The following is an 18316-nucleotide window of genomic DNA, read 5'->3' on the forward strand; positions in this document are numbered from 1 at the left end:
TCACAGCATTGTAAATCAACTATACTTCAGTAAAAAAAATACTGAAAAAAAGGTTGCTCTTAATATCTTTGTTACACAAAGACTAGATAAATCTCAGGGTTTCCTGTTAAAGTCATTGAAACTGAGATGCGATCCCTGAAGGATCCTGATCTGAGCAGCTCCTTAAATGCCCTTTAACCAAAAACACAGGTGACATTAAAAAGAGCAGGGCTGCAGTGGCCCCCTGGGCCCTGAGTGGGAGAGTAAGGATGAACAGAGGATTTTCTGCCAGAAGCAGATGTTTTGTGTTGACTTTACTCTAAAGAAAGACATCCAGATGGAAAGCAAAACCCTTTTACAAATCTTCCAAACATGTTTCTATTCAGTCAAGTCTTACACTTACCTATAAAAGTGAAGACTTTTGAAGAGGTAATAACATACTGAATAAATCCATGTTACAACTTTTCAGTTTCTGAAATCACATCTTCTTAACTTTTAAGGGATCTTATAAAGCAGCACACAGACCTCCCTGGTGGTCCAGTGGTTCAGACTCCGTGCCTCCATGGCAGGTAACACAGGTTCGATCCCTTGAGGGGGAACTAAGATCCTGCACGCTGTGCTGTGTGGCCAAAACCATACAACCAAGAAGCAGCACATGCACAAGGCTGGTTCAGTTCCACACGTATTTACTGAGCATGTGCTGTGAGGAGGAAGCTGAGCCAGCCAAGTGGGGCAGAGACCCAGGGTGATGACATCATTCTTGCCCTTGGGGAGATTCTGGGACAATGGCCAGGAGAACCAGCCATGAGACGACTCCTAGTGGAAAGGGGTGGACAGCTAGAGGCCCTGAGGGCCCAGTCCATCTGTCCCAACATGTCCATGTTGTGAGAGTAAGGAAGGCTTCCTGTAGGAGGTGGCATTTGAAAAAAGGCTTTGAGAGGAGCAGGAAGGTTTCCAGCTGTGGGGAGAGACAGGGATGCAGAGGCCCAAGGCCACCTCTCAGCAAGATCTGGGAGGGGTAATTCTGGCTGGAAAGCAGGAGAGAAGTCCAGTTGGAGAGAAGCCCCAGGAACTAGGTGAAGGAATATGGTCTGGGCTTGGCTCAGCAAGGAGAAGCCACTGAATTATTACAGAGCCAACGGGGAGCCCACCAAAGTGGCTGAGTAGAGAAGAAGCTCTAATAGACCAGAGCGTCAGGATCTGGAATATCACCTCTCCCCCAGAGATCAGGGGACATCACAGCCCCACAGGCCTTCACAGTCCACAAGCCCACGGGCTTACTCCACAGGAGCAGAGGAGAGAACAGAGAGGCTGCCCCACCCGAGATCACCCACCAAAGGGCAGTGCCAGGCCTGGAAGCCACAGCTCCAGCCTGCAAACCCGACACCTGTGGCTGGGCTAAGTCTGAAGATACGCTTGCAGGGGGCTGAGAACTGCTGAACGTGGCAGATGGTGAACCACAGCCCCACGGGTTAGGGAGATAGACGCTGGCAATGAGAGTCATCTCGGTGCCAAGTGCAGGGACCAGGCTTCCCAGCAGGATGCAGCAGGGATCTGTCGATCCACCATCTGCCGATGCCCTTGGAATGCTAATCTTCTGAACTGCAGGGCTGGTTGATCATTTCAAGGGTTTTCTAGTGTCACCTGTCACAGCTAACGCTGCAAGGGTTTTCCTACAACAGGCGAGCTATGTGGTGAATAGCTATATGACTATAGAAAGTTAAATTCATTCAAATCATGTAACTAGAAATGCTTTCCCCAAGTTGTACGAGTCACATTTCAAGTGCTCAAAGGCCATGTGTGGCTACTGGCTGCTGTGTTAGGTACCACAGAATCAGACATCTCCATCACCACAGAAGGTTCTTGTAAACAGCAGGGGTCAGCTAACAGTGCCCCAGACTGTGGTCAAACCCAGCTGCAACATGTTTTTAGTTTTGGCCTCCTTGTAGGATCTTAGTTCCCCCACCAGGGATTGAACCTGGTCCACCGCAGTGAAAGCATAGCATCCTAACCTTACAGGACCTCCAGGGAAGTCTCTGCCACATGTTTTAATGAAGTTTTACTGGAACACGGCCATGCCCGCTTGATTTATGTATGGGGTATGTCTGCTTTTGTGCTAGAATAGCAGAGCTGAGTACTTGTGACAGAGACTTTATGGCCTGCAAACCCTAAAATATTTACGATCTAATCCTTTATAAGGCTGCCGATCTCTTGTATAGATTCTCAGAAAGTGCCATGAGACTCTTTTCTGGGAAGGCACTCCCTGGCATCTCCAGGAGTTACTAGTGGGTCCCAAGTGTCAGGATGACTTCACCCCAGCACAGGCGCCCCCATCCCCACCCTGAGGCAGGAGGCAGGGGACACAGAGCTGGCCGCACCTCTACGGACCTGGATCTGGGTACAAGCTGCCCCTCTAGAACAGGCGCCTTCTCCAGGGTGACCAACTGCAGAGAGAGGAGGTGGGGCATGGCGTCTGGGTGGCTGTGAGTCTACCGGAGAAAACCACACGACTAGAAGGATCTCACCACTTGCTTTATTTTTCTCTTCTTCCCAGGTCAGTGAGGCAGCAACATTAATAAAAAGCGAGACAAACTGTGCTCTTGCATGGAGATTCAATAACCCCTCCCACACCAATGCTCCCTGATAATTCTAAGAGCTTTTCATCAAATGGAGTCTAATCTGGATGGCCCAGCATCCCACATACCAAAAATAACTGCCAGGGTGATGTCAGGCCAGCTTAGGAGTGCTCGTTTCCAGGAAAGGAGGACTATATTGAACAGGGAGGGCTGGCGGTCAGCCTCTTCTGCTCTTTTCAAGTCCCAGCAGGTCAGAGAGCCAGGCTAACTGCTCTGGTTCCTTAGGGAGGCTGGCACCTCCTTCTGTCCCTATTTAGGCAGCCCCCGACTGCAGCAGCAGGAAGTTTTGGGGGTTCTCTGTGGGCCCCACTGCACACCACTCGACCCAATGCACGCCTGCTGCCCACGTTCGCTCTTTAATTATTTCAGCCTTTCTCTCCTTTTATGAGCATGATCCTTTGTTGAAAGGGGAACTAAGCTAAATCAAGAGACAGACTGATGCTCACTTGGTAATGTCTCTATTGTCAACAGAGTGCAGGATTCATCTGTAGCAGCTCGGAATGCCCTGGGGCCAGAGAGAGTGGGTTCTTAGAAAGCTTGTGAGCATCTCAGCTGGTAACATTTGGGACAGCAGAGCCCTGGGAATGCTGCCGCTTTCACTGAGCAAATTGTAAATGCACCAGGAATTCTTACTGTCACGCAAACAGGAGAAGCACCGGTTTCCTTTCCTGTACAGCCCGGAGACCCTCAAAAGGAAAGCTCCTCCCTCTCTCTCTCTCAGAGTCCCAGGTTGGCTTGTTGAATTATTTCACCTCTACCAGCCTTCCTCTGCTGCTTTGCCCAAGTTATTTGGATAAATGGGAACAAAGAAACTATCCTAAGTCCCCTGCTGGGGGCCAGCCTTGCAGTGCACACATACTCCCAGGCCTTCATGAGTTACAGAGAAAACAACAAGGAGTGAGTCCTCTATGGAGCTACAACCAAGATGGTTTAATTTGCAGGGGTCCAGGGCATGACTCAAGAGTTGGGAGGTCACCCGCGCTGTCGTCTCTTCCGCCCCCGCAGCTTCAACCGCCTGGCTGGCAGGCTGACGGGCTGCTTTCCGAACTTCTCCATGATCTCTCTGATCCTGGCCAGGTTGGTTTTGCTGAGCGTGAAGTCGCACTGCGTGGCCCCCATGTCATAGCCGACCATGCAGTTCTTAGTGGATGAGGTGAAACCTTCTGCCTTGGCTGTGACCACATACTCTCCAGGGTTGAGGAGGCGCCAGTAATCCCCATCGCTGGCTGTGAAAAGAAAACAGGAGAATTGAGAGCAGTTCCTTTCTAACACAGATACCAACCAGCCCTGTTATTCCAAGACCAGTCTCCTGGCCAGGGAGAGGCTTGGAGGCAGGCAGTGTGGAATTCGAGCCCCGGCAGATGCAAATTCTTAGTACGTTTTGGACGCCGAGATGTTTTCCTTTTGGGACGTTACCTTAATGGTTTTAACAGGAAGGGGACTGGGGTGTAGGCTCCCTGCAGTGTTAATACGCATGAGCAGAGATGGAGACATGATCGCTAACATTCCTTTCTGACAATACACACCATTCATTATGAACTTGAACTTCTAAACCGTATGCCCTTGCCACAGAATGCCACCTTGAAAAGCCATCTGTGCCTGGTTTCCTGGCTTCCCTTAGCACGGCTATAAACATAGAAGAGTAGTATGAGGGTGTGGCTCTCCACTTCTGAAAAAGAAGGAAGAGGCTACAGAGGACTTGGGCCAAGTGACCTGGAAGGAGGTCCCAGATGTCTGCACCTCATTCCATGGTCTTCCACGAAGAAGTGGAGCTTCAGGGGCAGGTACACATTGCAGGCAGTGTCCCCTGCCTCCTCCCCAGCACCCGCTCAGTGACACCATTGATCAGGCATCCAACAGGGATCTAACTGGACCCATATCCATCCTCAGCTCAAGGCTAGATTCTTATTGAATAAAGCAGGATCTGAGGCCAAGGCCACTCCTCCCCAGGGAACCCACACCTGCTGAGATCACTAGGACCCCTGACATTAAGGAGGCTTTGCAATAGAAAGTTCAGCTCAGTTCAGTTGCTCAGTTGTGTCCAACTCTGCAACCCCATGGACTGCAGCACACCAGGGTTCCCTGTCCATCACCAACTCCCAAAGCCTGCTCAAACTCATGTCCATCGAGTTGGTGATGCCATCCAACCAACCATCTCATCCTCTGTCATCCTCTTCTCCTCCTGCCTTCAATCTTTCCCAGCATCAGGGTATTTTCCAGTGAGTCAGTTCTTTGCATGGGATGGCCAAAGTATTGGAGCTTCAGCTCCAGTCCTTCCAGTGAATATTCAGGGCTGATTTCCCTGAGGCTTGACCAGTTGGATCTCCTTGCAGTTTCAAGGGACTCTCAAGAGTCTTCTCCAACATCACAGTTCAAAAGCATCAATTCTTTGGTGCTCAGCTTTCTTTATGGTCCAACTCTCACATCCATACATGACTACTGGAAAAGCCATAGCTTTGACTGCTGCTGCTGCTGCTAAGTCACTTCAGTCGTGTCCGACAGACCAAAAAGGAAATGTCAATTCTGACGCAGCACACAGAAGGATGAGACAGGTGCCAATCCCCCACACTGACCCAGTCAAGCTCCGTGGTAAGCTGTGTGACAACCTCCGTATCTACAGGAGTACCTGGACGCCCAGGGAAGCATCACATCTGCACAAGGTCACACAGCTAGTGCTCTGCTGGTCTCAGGGCCAGGCTTGTTCTCTCTCTCAGGACAATCTGTCCTGTCCGGTCTAAAGAGAAAGGGCTATGTAGGCCTGGGCAAAGTTTACTCATCTGAACAAGTCCAGAAGTCCTCTAATGGATGGACGAGAACTCTCTGTGTGAGTGAATATGTATCTTACACACACATAACACTCTAAAGCACCACATTTAAACTGACATCACAAATCTCTGTTTATCTGAGACGTCCCATGCAATATGTGCAGTAAGCTCACGAAAGCACAGGATGTTGTGAAAAATGAAACATGCAGGCAGTTGTTCACCACACGCTCGCAGAGTCCGCTACCTGGTAAACAGGCCTCAACGTGAGAGCCCTGGGCATATAACACAGGAGGGCAGCTCCCTGTCTTTCTCAGCACCTGCATCTTTCTCCAGTGAAAATGCAAGGTTCTCAACTACATAAAATGCCGCTTCATGGTTTTTCAGAGACCAAGAGCCGCATCTGGCCGTCTTTGTCCAGTTAATCAGATGGCCCCAACCTCCTGGGCAGGGCAGGCATCCCCTGAGACATTCCTCCAAGCTCTCAGCTCCCAGACATACCCACCGGGGGAGCCTCTGCTCCTCTAGATCTCATGACCTGAGTGTGAGTAGCTTCCCTGTCCCGTCCTGGCCCTGTGCTGGGCCCTGGGCTCCATACGACCTGTGCTTCCTCTTTCTCACTTAACCCTGGGTTTCAATAGTGCATCCTCCAAGCACGCCAGCTGGATTGAGCAGGATGAAGACAAACAGTCATGCAAACATGAACCCAAATGTCTTATTCCTGCAAGAAGTTGAACACCGTACGTCTCAACTACTGTGGGTGCTTTCTCCCCACAAACGCAGGGGTGGATTAGTTAAGGTCAGGAACCAGCCTCCTGCCAATGGCTGCCTACCCTGATGGAGGCCCCTAGAGGTGAGACCTCTCAGTAGGAGTGTCCACCTCAAGGACACACGGGAGGTCAGTTTGAAAGCCCCCAAGGAAGGGGCAGCCCAGGTTCTCACCAAGGGAGGTGCCCAGGGAGCCAGAGGAGTGAAAGCAATCCATAAATAATACATGCTTGTCAGCACTACTAATTCAGATTTATAAGATGGCTGTGGAATTCTTTTTCTCCCAGCAACAGCAGAAAGCTCCCTCCTCACACCCTCCTCAATCCACCTGTCTTTGGTGTGCCAGCCTTCTTATTGTGATGCCCTGCCAGGTGTGTGCTCGGGGGCTGCATTCTGTGGGGCTGCATGGGGAGGCTGGCACCCAGCTGGCACTGCCCGGCGTGGGTGGATGGAAGGGACAAGCCAGGTCCTAACGGAGGGCCATTCATTAGCAGGTCGTGTTAGTGTCTCCCGAACAAAAGACAGTCCCATGGCATTCTGAGCCAGATGTTGGGCCAGCACATTTGCCTGCATTTAGAAAGCATTCTTAGCAACTTCACTCCCTGTGGAATTCCATTTCATACACCTGCTTATTTTATGCAAAATCCCTCCTGGAATAAAACCTGTCAGATCACATAAGCCTCAGACAGATTCAGAGCTTATGTGATGCACGGGAGGACCCTGAAACCAACACGATGAAGAACCGTCCGTGACACACGGGATTCCTCTGTAATGAGAAGGTGCTGGGAGATTATTTTGGGGGAATAAAGGGAGGGTGAGCAGAGTTTCCTATTAGTTCATCGAAACTCTCCTTGATGACAGGGGCTTGAAATTCCGAGCTCATCAGGCAGAGTTCTCTCTGCTGTCTTGGGGGGCCCTGCAGACATTTTATCTCCCACTCTGTTTAAAACTCTCCTTTTCTCACATTGCCTACAAGGCACTAATGGTCCAAGGAATGTTTCAGGCTCTTTAATGAATCACTTTTTTATAGAAGCTCATTAATAATGTTTAAAGGACAAGTCCTGGGCAGAACCAGATTACACAGCCCATTTGATCCATAAGGAACACCCATCCCTTGCATGTCTGACCCATGACGAATTTACAATCTGCATCTGTTGAGTGACTGAATGAATGGACCAGTGTGTGCCTGTCTATGTGGGGCTCAGTTCAGTCCAGTTCAGTTCAGTGGGGCTCCTACGTACCAAATGCCATGCGACCCAGTGTGTGGCCTCGTGGTCAGTAGCTATAAGATCCTGGGGGACAAGTGGTGGGATGCTCAGGAAATAACGGCTGAGTGAAGAAACAGGTTAACTACCTTGAGAGAAGGTGATTCAGGGCATCACACCGTAGACCACTGATTCATGGCATTTCAGATGCATGTCACCCGTTGACACCATAATTGTCCTTCTCTGTCAGGCACGTGAGTGGGCAGCCTGGCATCAAGGAACACCTGGGCCAGGGTGACACTCTTTACATGTATTGAATCCCAGCCTCTCCCTGCCCAGAGCCTCTGCTTCCTTGCAGGTCAAATGGGGTCATTTCAGGGAGGACAGTGTCTCCATGAATGTGATCAGCTAGTGGGGAAAAGGCCCCTTCTCTCCTTCAGGAGGAGCAGCATGGACAAGGGAAGGGCCCGCCATGGAGAGTCTCAACCCCCGGCTCAGTCCCAGTTTAGCCTCTCGCTGTGTGTCTGGGAAACGCTGTGTCATGACCGGGGCCAATGGCTGCCTGGGCCCAGGGCAAACTCCCAGACCCCAGGCACAGGCCAGGCCCAATTGGTGTCAAGTCTCACTCCTCCCAGTTCAAGGGCGTTTGCGACTGAAGAAGTCTTTTTTTTTTTTTTTTTTAATGACAATCATGATTTCCTTCCTCTTGCTGATGGTGCATCCATTCCCTACACCTGGGCAGGACCTGCCCTGGGTTCAGTGATGCCGCCCCATCCCCTACCTTCCCAATGGCCCACATCCTACCACCCAGGACCTGTGAATTGATCTTATTTGGAAAAGCGGTTTTTGCAGATGTAATTCAGGCTCTTGGGATGAGATCAGCCTGGATTACACGAATGGGTCCTAAATCCAACAATCTGTCCTCAGAAGAGACAGAAGAGGAGGAGCCAGGAGGCAGAGACTGGAGTGACGCAGCCAAGGATGCGCAGGATTACCCAAAGCCACCAGGAGCTGGAAGAGCTGCGGGGGACGCTCCCGAGGCTCCAGGGAAGCACAGCCCCGCCGATACCAGGACTGCAGACTCCTGGCCTCCATAACAGAGAGAGAATACATTTCTGTTTCTTTCAGCCTCACCATTTGTCATGGCAACCACAGGAAGCCGATGCAGGACCCAGTGCCCTGCTCACTGCCGCTGACAGCAAAGCGTCTGCCTTGCAGACTCAGCGCCCTCTAAAGTCGCCCCCACCCCCTACAAAAACCTCTGTGTTGGGCCCGCCATCTCCAGCAGAACTCTTGCTGACAATCTAACTTAGGCATCCAAGCAATTTTGTCACTGCCTCGTGGCGCCAATGTCATCCATCAAAAGTCAAGGTCTCTGTTTCACATTTCCCCCTGAACACACCAAGCGCCATCCCAGGTGATAGGAATCCTCGGGCACAAGGGAAAGCCTGGGCGTGTTTTCGCCTCACTTTCTGATCAGCAGAGAAGGCAGCCGGTGGGCAGGTGCCTGGTGTCTGCAGGCTGCCCTCCCACCAGCTCGGGAACTCTGGAACCAGCAGGGACATGGCACGCAGCTGCTCACACACCTCAACCCAAGCCCCACCAGCCTCCTGAACCTTTAGTGGGTCCTCCAGCCTCTCGGAGCATCTGGCTTCCACCTGAATAAGGGACAGAGAGAAGGCAGAAAGCATAGGCTGAACACCTGGCTTCCAGGGTCTCCCATGGAAAGTTGGAGGAAAGAGAAGATAAGATAGAGCAGAGGAGGAAGTTTCTGGACCTCACCTTGTGGTTCTAACTCAAGTCAAATGCTTCAAGAATATGAGTATTTCCTCCTGAGAAACAGTTCACAGACATTCACAGTTACCTGTTCGGATGTCATGGTTAACGCCTTCCACGGAGATTACAGCATTTGGAATTCCTTTTCCGTGCAAATCCCTCACCAGGCCTTTGATGCCCCGATGGACCTGCTCGGTGAACATGAAGGGAAACAGCGGGGCTCAGAGACCATCCAGAACAGTGAACGGACCTATAAACCTACTGCCAGCCCAGGGCTACCCAGAACTCCCCCTCAGAGCCACATCTGGCTTGAAAGCTCCCCAACTCTGTGTGGATTTGGTGTGTAAACTTCTGTATTCCTTTCAGGTCCATCTACTAGAAAGTCTCCCACTGGAGTTAAAAATGTTCCAGAGGTTGAGAAAATATTAGGATCTGAGATGGTTCATAAAAACCACATCCCATAAAAATGGAATTTAATTTTTACAGGCACATTTATTTTGACTTTCCTGGACTTTACAGACTTAAGAAATAGATTCTAAGAATCAAACAGGAGAGGAAAGACTCAAAGAGGCTCCTGTAAAATACAGTTCAGTCCCCAGGGCCCTTCTGTTGATGAGCTGAGTCATGTGACACACACTGATTGGGTTTCCCCATCTGAAGATTCAAAGTGACATACCATCACTTCCAATGACACTTTTTACACATACTGTTATGCCTGGGCATTTTATTCATAGGAGGGTCTTTGGCTAAACTGGGATCATCATGTTAGAATAACTAGAGTCTTCTTTCTCTGTGTATATAAAATGAAAAAGATCCTTCCCCTGCAGAATTCCAGAGTGGGGATGGAAAGTGACCTCATGGCGTCCTAAGAAGGGAGAACAGGTTCACAGCCTTCTCCACCAGGAAAGTGCACTATGGGCTGCACCGACCCTCCAGAACCCTCACGGATCAGACGTGGATGCTATCGCTATAACCTGGTGCCAACCTCTGCCACCATGTGGAGGTGCAGGTATCAGGAAGCTGGCGGCCCAAGCCCTTGGCTAAGATGCTTCTTCTGACTCATCTACAGCCACCTATGGAAGAAGGGCAACCTCCCAATACAGCCTCAGAATCTTGCTTCCTAATGAATGGGAGTCGTGGTAGAATCATCTGAAGTTCAACATTCATTTTTATCTCTCTGGTTTCTGTGAGTCTATTACTTAGTGGGGAATGGATGTTACTTGGAGAAGGAAATGGCAACCCACTCCAGTACTCTTGCCTGGAGAATCCCATGGAGGGAGACGCCTGGTAGGCTACAGTCCATGGGGTCGCAAAGAGTTGGACACGACTGAGTGACTTTACTGGCTAGTTTTAGTACCAAACGAAAGCCAGTTTGCCCAACACTATGAGACAGGTGTGTCATTGAGAACAGAAGAAAAGAAAGGTGTGGGAAGGTCCTAGCATACACGGCAAGGCTTCCTCACTGGCCACAAGCAGATGCTCACCAGCTCCAAGCAGAAACTAGCTGGCACGATTTAGAACTGTTCCCAGGTGGCACCCGGCTACCTGCAGCAGTTAGTCCTCAGCCTCTGAGCTGATGTTATGGGTTGAACTGTGTCCCCCACAAATCCGTATGTTGAAGTCCCCACCAAACCAGTACCTTAGAAGGTGACTGCCTTTGGAGATAGCATCTTTAAAGAATTGATGATGCCAGAAGAGTGGGCTTTATCGTCTGACTGATGTCTTTAAAAGAGGAAGAAACCTGGACACAGGGACACCAGGAGTGTGCACACACAGAGTAAAGAGCATGTGAGGACAGCTAGAGGGTGGCCATCTGCAAGCCAAGAAGAGAGGCTTCGGAATGAAACCGACCTGCTGACACACTCATTTTGGACTTCCAGCCTTCTCCTGTTTCCCAGCCTGTGTGTTTCATTATGTTAGACCTAGCAGATGAATACAGGAAGCCTGGGCATGCTGGCTGGACACAAATCACCCCTCCCAACGGAGCGGCGATCTGGACTCTCACTCACCAAGAACCAGCGGGAGCGACTGACACTGACACAGAGCTCAGAGACAACAGCTTCTTCTGACACTGTAGTCACCAGCCCAGGATGATGGTACTAATTTTGATCTCAGGCTTTGGGCCATCTCGAGGGCTTCGCCCCCCTAGTGAGCCCCCATCCCTGCCAAGTGCCCACGTCATACCTGCTCCATGAACACGATCAAGGATTCCCGATTATTCTCCCACTCCTCGGGCAGCTCGCTCTCGTGTGGATATTTATCACAGCCCACGTAGATGGACAGCTCGAAGCAGTTTGTGTGAAGGTAGCTGAAATCGTTGAGACCTGCCAAGCCAACCAAGTACATTTTAGCTTCACGGTGCTCAGAGGGGCATGAGAGACAGCAAGAATGTTCAAGCACATGACTCCGAGGACTTCATTTGAACAAGGAGGCATCAAGTATCTTCTCTACACAAAATATTAATTAGAGCAACTGCTGGGGAAAGGAAAGGGGGCAGGGCAGGTGTTGAGAGAGAGACAAGATGCAGCTGGAACAGTTTATGGGGAAGACAGGCATTCGCAGAACATCTCTGAGAAAAGGGGGACTGAAAGAAGTGTCTTCTAGATAAAATCATTTTCATTTTATTGAACTCAGTTTAATACTATTTTTAGGATAGCGGTATCACTTTTTTTCTCGTTTAACTTTGTTGTGATCATTTTATTTCTTCATTTTTGGCTGTGCTGGATCTTTGTTGCTGTGCGGCTTTTCTCCAGTTGCAGCGAGCAGGGGCTCCTCTCCAGGTGTGACGTGCGGGCTTCTCTCATTGCCGAGCGCAGGCTCTATCCTGTGCCCCACGGGCTTAGCTGCTCCTTGGCAAGTGGGATATTCCTGGATCAGGGATCAGACTCATGTCTCCTACACTTGCAGACGGATTCTTTACCACTGAGCCATCAGAAAAGCCCCACTTTTTTTATTTTGTTAAATTCTTGTCTCTTTTTCTTTTGTTTCTGTGGCTTTTTGTTTTGCTATTTTTTAAGGTCTCATTAATAATGTAGGTTTTTAGTGTTTAAATTTAGCTCAGTCATTATGCTGCTCTCGCCGACAGCTCTGTAATTGTGGAATGAAACCTGTAGTTGTCGATTCTAACTCATAAACACAGCTATCCATCTCACCGTTTATTGAGTTCCTACAAAAGCCAGAACCTGTCTTCAGCGCTCTACAGCCAAGCTCACTTACTCTTCATCACAAACCAGCCGAGAGGTAGGTAGCTGTAGCCCAATTTCTCAAGAGAATTGAGGCAGAGAATGGTGCAGGACTGCATTAAGGAATGTATCCAGAATCACACATCTGGACAGAGTTGGGGTTTGAACCCAGGTGTGTGTAATGCCTGCCTAGAACTTGCTTATCACTGCTCAGGGGCTGTAGGACAAACGCCCTCACCACCCGGCTGGAGAGCAGACAGCCTCATGCATCCTGACATGCCTACAACAGGACTTGGTCCCTGCGCTCATTTCTTAGGGCTGCTTTTTATCAAGGATCACACCAACTGAGTGGTCTAAAGCAACAGAAACTTATCCTCTCATAGTTCTAGAGGCTAGAAGCCCAGAATAAAGGTGTTGGCAAGGCCACACTCCCTCCAAAGGCTCTTCCTTGTTTCTTTCAGTTCCCAACAGCCCTTGGTGTTCCTTGGCTTGTGGCCACACCACTCCCAGCTCTGGCTCTCTCTTCACGGGGACTTCTCAGTGTCTGTGTCTTCTCCTTGTCTACCCCTTACAAAGACATCTGTTGCTGATTTTAGGGTCCATCTGGGTGACCCACGATGACTTCATCTTGAGATCCTTAATGACATCTACAAAGACCCATTTTTCAAATAAGGTCACACACACAAGTTCCAGAAATTAGGAAATGGACATATCTTTTGGGGGCCCCATTCCATGAAAGTACCCATCATTTGCAAAATGAACAAATGAGTGTCAGATGGCATGAAGTTCAGGGCATGTCTACCCAACATTTTCAGTTTGGGGCAGCAGAGTGATTAGCAAGAACACAGTGCTACTGTGTCCCAAGCGACAGCCAGCCAGATTTCCCCCTGCAGAAGGTGCCTCCACCAAGCCTTCCCTGGGTTCTGAGAGTTAAGGCCACAGAGAGCAGGAGTTGGCGGGGCTGGTTCCTCTGTTGACTGGGGGTAAAAGGTCCTCCTGTGCTTCCACCAGCCTCGCCTGTCCCATCTTCCCTCCCTCCTCTGAATGCTCAGTGGAGCATCCTTTAGCACAAAAGTCTTTAAAAATCATGGTTTTGGGTGTTAAGAGCAATTCTGTATCAACCTGCTGCCTAATGAGTCAAGTCACAAAATGGTGCAAAACATACGGCCTCTCTCTCTCTATCAGATTCCAGCTTTGAACCATTCACGTGTCAGCAGCCATGGACCTTTGATCACATTTGTGATAAAATATGGAAAGTGACAGCAGGGGAATAAGCAAGCTGGAACAATATCAAGTTCATGGACAATCCTTGCAGGGCCTGGTCTGGCTGAAAGAGGTTGGTCAAAATGCCAGGCCAGCTCATTCAGTGGAACCTGAGGTGTGGAATCCCAGACAGTGCAGGGAGGCCTGTGGACCGTGCCCACAGAGCAGCATGACAGGCAGGCCCTCCTGGATCGCAGGACTACTCCAACCAAGCGCGCGCACGCACGCACGCACACACGCGCACACACACACACACACACACACACACTTCTCATTATCCCAACCTTCAGACCTTGTTAGTTCTAAAATAAATAAATGTGTTATTTAAATCTCTGAGGTGACCTGCCATTTTGCAGTAAGTGCGTGCATGCGTGCATGCATGTTAAGTCACTTTCAGTTCAGTTCAGTTCAGTTCATTTCAGTCGCTCAGTCGTGTCCGACTCTGCAACCCCATGAATTGCAGCACAGCAGGCCTCCCTGTCCATTACCAACTCCCGGAGTTCACTCAGACTCACGTCCATTGAGTCAGTGATGCCATCTAGCCATCTCATCCTCGGTCGTCCCCTTCTCCTCCTGGCCCCAATCCCTCCCAGCATCAGAGTCTTTTCCAATGAGTCAACTCTTTGCATGAGGTGGCCAAAGTACTGGAGTTTCAGCTTTAGCATCATTCCCTCCAAAGAAATCCCAGGGCTGATCTCCTTCAGAATGGACTGGTTGGATCTCCTTGCAGTCCAAGGGACTCTCAAGAGCCTTCTCCAACACCACAGTTCAAAAGCATCAATTCTTCGGTGCTCAGCCTTCTTCACAGTCCAACTCTCACATCCATACATGACCACAGGAAAAACCATAGCCTTGACTAGACGGACCTTTGTTGGCAAAGTAATGTCTCTGCTTTTTAATATGCTATCTAGGTTTGTCATAACTTTCCTTCCAAGGAGTAAATGTCTTTTAATTTCATGGCTGCAATCACCATCTGAAGTGATTTTGGAGCCCCCCAAAATAAAGTCTGACAGTTTCCACTGTTTCCCATCTATTTCCCATGAAGTGATGGGACCAGATGCCATGATCTTTGTTTTCTGAATGTTGAGCTTTAAGCCAACTTTTTCACTCTCCACTTTCACTTTCATCAAGAGGCTTTTTAGTTCCTCTTCACCCTAAGTTACTTTACTTGTGTCCAATTCTTTGTGACACTATGAACCATAGCCTGCCTGCAGGCCTCCTCTGTCCGTGGGGATTCTCCAGGCAAGAATACTGGAGTGGGCTGCCATGCCCTCCTCCAGGGGATCTTCTCAACCCAGGGGTTAAACCAATGTCTCTGATGTCTCCTCCAATGGCAGGCGCGTTCTTTACCACTTGTACCACCTGGGACGCCCCTTTGCAATAAGTGTGTATCTTCAACAGCACCAGAGGTACTCGAAGAATGGGCAAAATGATGAGAAACCAGAAGAACGGTGGAAAAGGCTGCGCCAAGCTATGGTGAACACCGAATTCCAGTCCTTTAGTGAATGCGGTGCAGCGGAGAATCCTGGGTAAGAAATAGCTTTGAAAGTGAAACGTGCGGGCAGAAGGTGTGCGGCGACCCAGATAGCGCTTCCCACGCCTCGGGTCCTGGCTGGGGATGGCGAGACCTCCTCTGTGTCCTCCCTGGGCTTCAATACGGGAACCCAGAGCAGCACATTCCTTAGAGTGCCGTGTGCCCAGAGCTGTCACAACATCTGCCTTCCTCGTCGGGGAGAGGACGCCGGACGGCAGCTGACACAAAGAAGGGCTCAGATCTCTTTGGAGCTGAAACACACACAGGGCAAACGATGTGCCTTTTGAGCGGGACTGGACCCTGCTCCCAGCGGCCCACTCCCACTAGCTAAGACCTGTCGGTCACTGCTAATGAGCCAGCAAGACCCAAACACAAAGAAGAAGTGGAGGGGTCGGGGGGTGGGGAAGAAAGGAAATTAGAAATCGCATCTCATTAGTCTACAAAGAAATGAATCTGCAGGCTTCATCACACCGCCTGCAGGAAGAATGATTAAAAAGGCTCGAGCCACCACATGGCTCTGCCACAAAAGTCCCCAGCATAATGGAAAACATAATGGATAGAAACAAGTCAAATGCTGCCAGTGTGATTAGATAGCAACCGACTTCTCAGAACGGTGCTATTGGCCTGCTGCTGACAAATTCCGCAGTGTCCGAACCTGATTTAGTCACAGTGGCCACAGAAACTAAGCAGAGGCTTCTCATAAAGATTATCGTAGGTTTTTAGGACTAGAACTGAACAAGCAAGCGTGCTTTTCGCTATTAGGATATTTTTCTTGATAGACAGGGCTAGGGGTATTGATAATCGATAGTTAGGGTTTTTTGGTTTTTTTTTTTTTTTTTTACTTTGAACAGAGCAAAGCCATGATGGAGAAAAAAAATAAAACAACTCTGCTTGGTTTGTAACCAAGAAAAAAATGGCAAGCTTTCTGCATGTTTTTTTTTTTTTTTTTTAATGGCCAAGGGAACAAATATGCCTACTTTTTAAACAAAATTTTCCCCCAGAGTGGAAACATACCTGAAAAGTTTGTGAAGGCTGAATCTCTAGCAAAGGAAAAATAATATTAAAGTGAATCAGTAGAGTAAAACCGAACAAGAATGTGCTCATAAAAGAGGCTTCATGGAGAGCACTTTCTTAGAAGAGTGGGGAGAGGAGGAGTGGGAATTTATCACAGTGCTGCTGGCAAGCAAGATGCAGAACACACACCCACCATCTCTGTCATCCTCACAACAGTCCCAGGGGGACCATCAGCATCGTCCTTATCATCGCCATTAACATCGAGCCCATTTTACAAATGGAAAATACGAGGGTCCAGAGAGGTAAAGTCCAGAGTCACACAGCATTTACGTGATGAACTAGGTCCATCTGACATGGAGTAGTTTGACCAACTTTCACAAAGTCAAGAAAATAAGCAATGAGCATTACGTTTGGGGTCTTGCCATCCCAATGCAGAGACCCCTTAGGGAATGTGATGTCTTCAACCCTCCTCACTCGAGAACTCTAGGCCAGGAGCAGCCCTGACCTAGGAAACAAAGGACTGACTCTGAAACCTGGACCATGGGGTCCTCTGCTGCTGCGAAAGAATCCCTGAAGTCTCTGCTGGGCTTCCTGTCTTCAGTGGATGCTGGGGACAGGACATCACATTCCCTGCATCACAACAGTGGCACTTTGACCAGATGCCCTGGTGGGACGGCGGGGCCTCCAGTGAACGAGCAATTTGAAAATGTCTTGAGCATGGGGTCACTGCTCCCCGCCTCAGGCCCCCTTCCAAGGGCTGGCAGCACAGGGCATCTCCCACTACGGGGATGACTCCAGGTACAGCGCCCTGGCTGCCAAGCACCAGAGTGCTCTCTGACCCTTCGCTGGGTTTGCTTTTCTGGCCAAAAATTCCCCTAAGACTACGCTTACCAACTCTGACCCTGTAACATACAAACAGCTCAGCGGCTAAGAGTAGACCACAGGGTCAGACAGGTCCCAGTTCTGCTCCTTGGGAGCCTGGACAGATCCCTTTCCCATCTCAAAGCCCCGGTTACCTCTTTTATAACAAGGGAAGTAAGCCACATCCGCTTGAAGACTATTGTGAAGGTGAAAAAGAGTCTAGGCAGAGTGCTTGCACCCTATACATGGTTAATTACAGCAGTTATTCTGCTGAGAACAAGGATAGACGGAGAGCTGGACCACAAGGTCCTCCCCAACCTCCATCCCACAGTCCACTGTCATTGGGCCCCACGATGACAGCAGGACCATCAGAGACTTACTTCCAGCCACAGTGTGCCAGGAAGCCCCATTGACGGTCCCATCCTCCTTCTGGAAGTCTTCCGTGTGGCACACCCTCCTCCTGGCGTCCGTCATGAGGCGGTGAGTGGAGGCGTAGGAGTAGGCCAGCCAGCGGAAGACGTGGTCGTCGGGCGTGGGGGTATGCTCCTGGGTCTTCCACAGGGACCTCACCATGTCGTAGGGGTAGGCCACCACCAGCTCGCCCCCCTGCAGGTTGCCACCCAGCACGAAGGGGATTTTTTCCATCCAGGCTATGACTGCCCTGGTCTCCACTGCCACCTGTGAACATTCCCAATTTTAGCACATTTGAGAAATAAAAGCAGAAGGAAACTGCCTTCTCTCCTGAGCTTTCCAAAGAGGGACATAGTTGAAAAAGCAGTCATTTTACGGCATCATCAGAGCAAAATTTAGAATCTCAAAATTTGCCTAGGGAAAACTGGCCACTTTGGAAGTAATGGATTTTTAAAAAGAGAAATCCAGAGAAATTTCTTATTGGAGGACTACTCCAGTTAGTACACAAAGAGGGAATGACAGAATTAAAGCATCAACGTTTGGCAACGTCACTGAATTCATGGGTCAGTCAATGAATTAATGTTCATCAATGACTCGATGGACATGAATTTGAGTAAGCTCTGGGAGTTGGTGATGGACAGGGAAGCCTGGCGTGCTGCAGTCCATGGGGTCACAAAGAGTTGGATACAACCGAGTGACTGAACGGAACGGTAACAAACAGGACAAAGAGAGAGAAGCAAACAAAATTATTTCCTGATGAAAGAACACACACGTAAAACTCCATCCACCCTGTATGTGAGGAAGCCTCTAGTGCAGGGGTCAGCAGACTTTTTCTATTAAGGGCCAGATAGGAAATAGTTTAGGCTTTGAGGGCACTGAAGTCCTTGGTGCAACTACTCAAGTCTGCCAGTCTCAAATATTCAAC

The 18316-nt window shown here is 49.6% G+C and overlaps 1 protein-coding gene across 2 annotated transcripts in view; it reads right to left on the bottom strand.

Moving 5' to 3' along the window:
- Positions 1-2493: 2493 nt before the first annotated feature.
- CPXM2 (carboxypeptidase X, M14 family member 2) overlaps positions 2494-18316 on the bottom strand; it is a 136252-nt gene continuing 120429 nt past the window's right edge. For both annotated transcript variants that reach the window (XM_069566792.1, XM_069566791.1), the window contains 4 exons: positions 17361-17658; positions 11311-11450; positions 9215-9314; positions 2494-3841 (listed from right to left, as the gene is read on the bottom strand). In XM_069566792.1, the coding sequence (XP_069422893.1) occupies positions 3588-3841; positions 9215-9314; positions 11311-11450; positions 17361-17658 (792 nt within the window). In that variant the 3' untranslated portion in view covers positions 2494-3587. The remainder of the gene's footprint in view (positions 3842-9214; positions 9315-11310; positions 11451-17360; positions 17659-18316) is intronic.

Source organism: Ovis canadensis, chromosome 22 (assembly GCF_042477335.2).
Source record: "Ovis canadensis isolate MfBH-ARS-UI-01 breed Bighorn chromosome 22, ARS-UI_OviCan_v2, whole genome shotgun sequence".
NCBI lineage: Eukaryota > Metazoa > Chordata > Mammalia > Artiodactyla > Bovidae > Ovis > Ovis canadensis.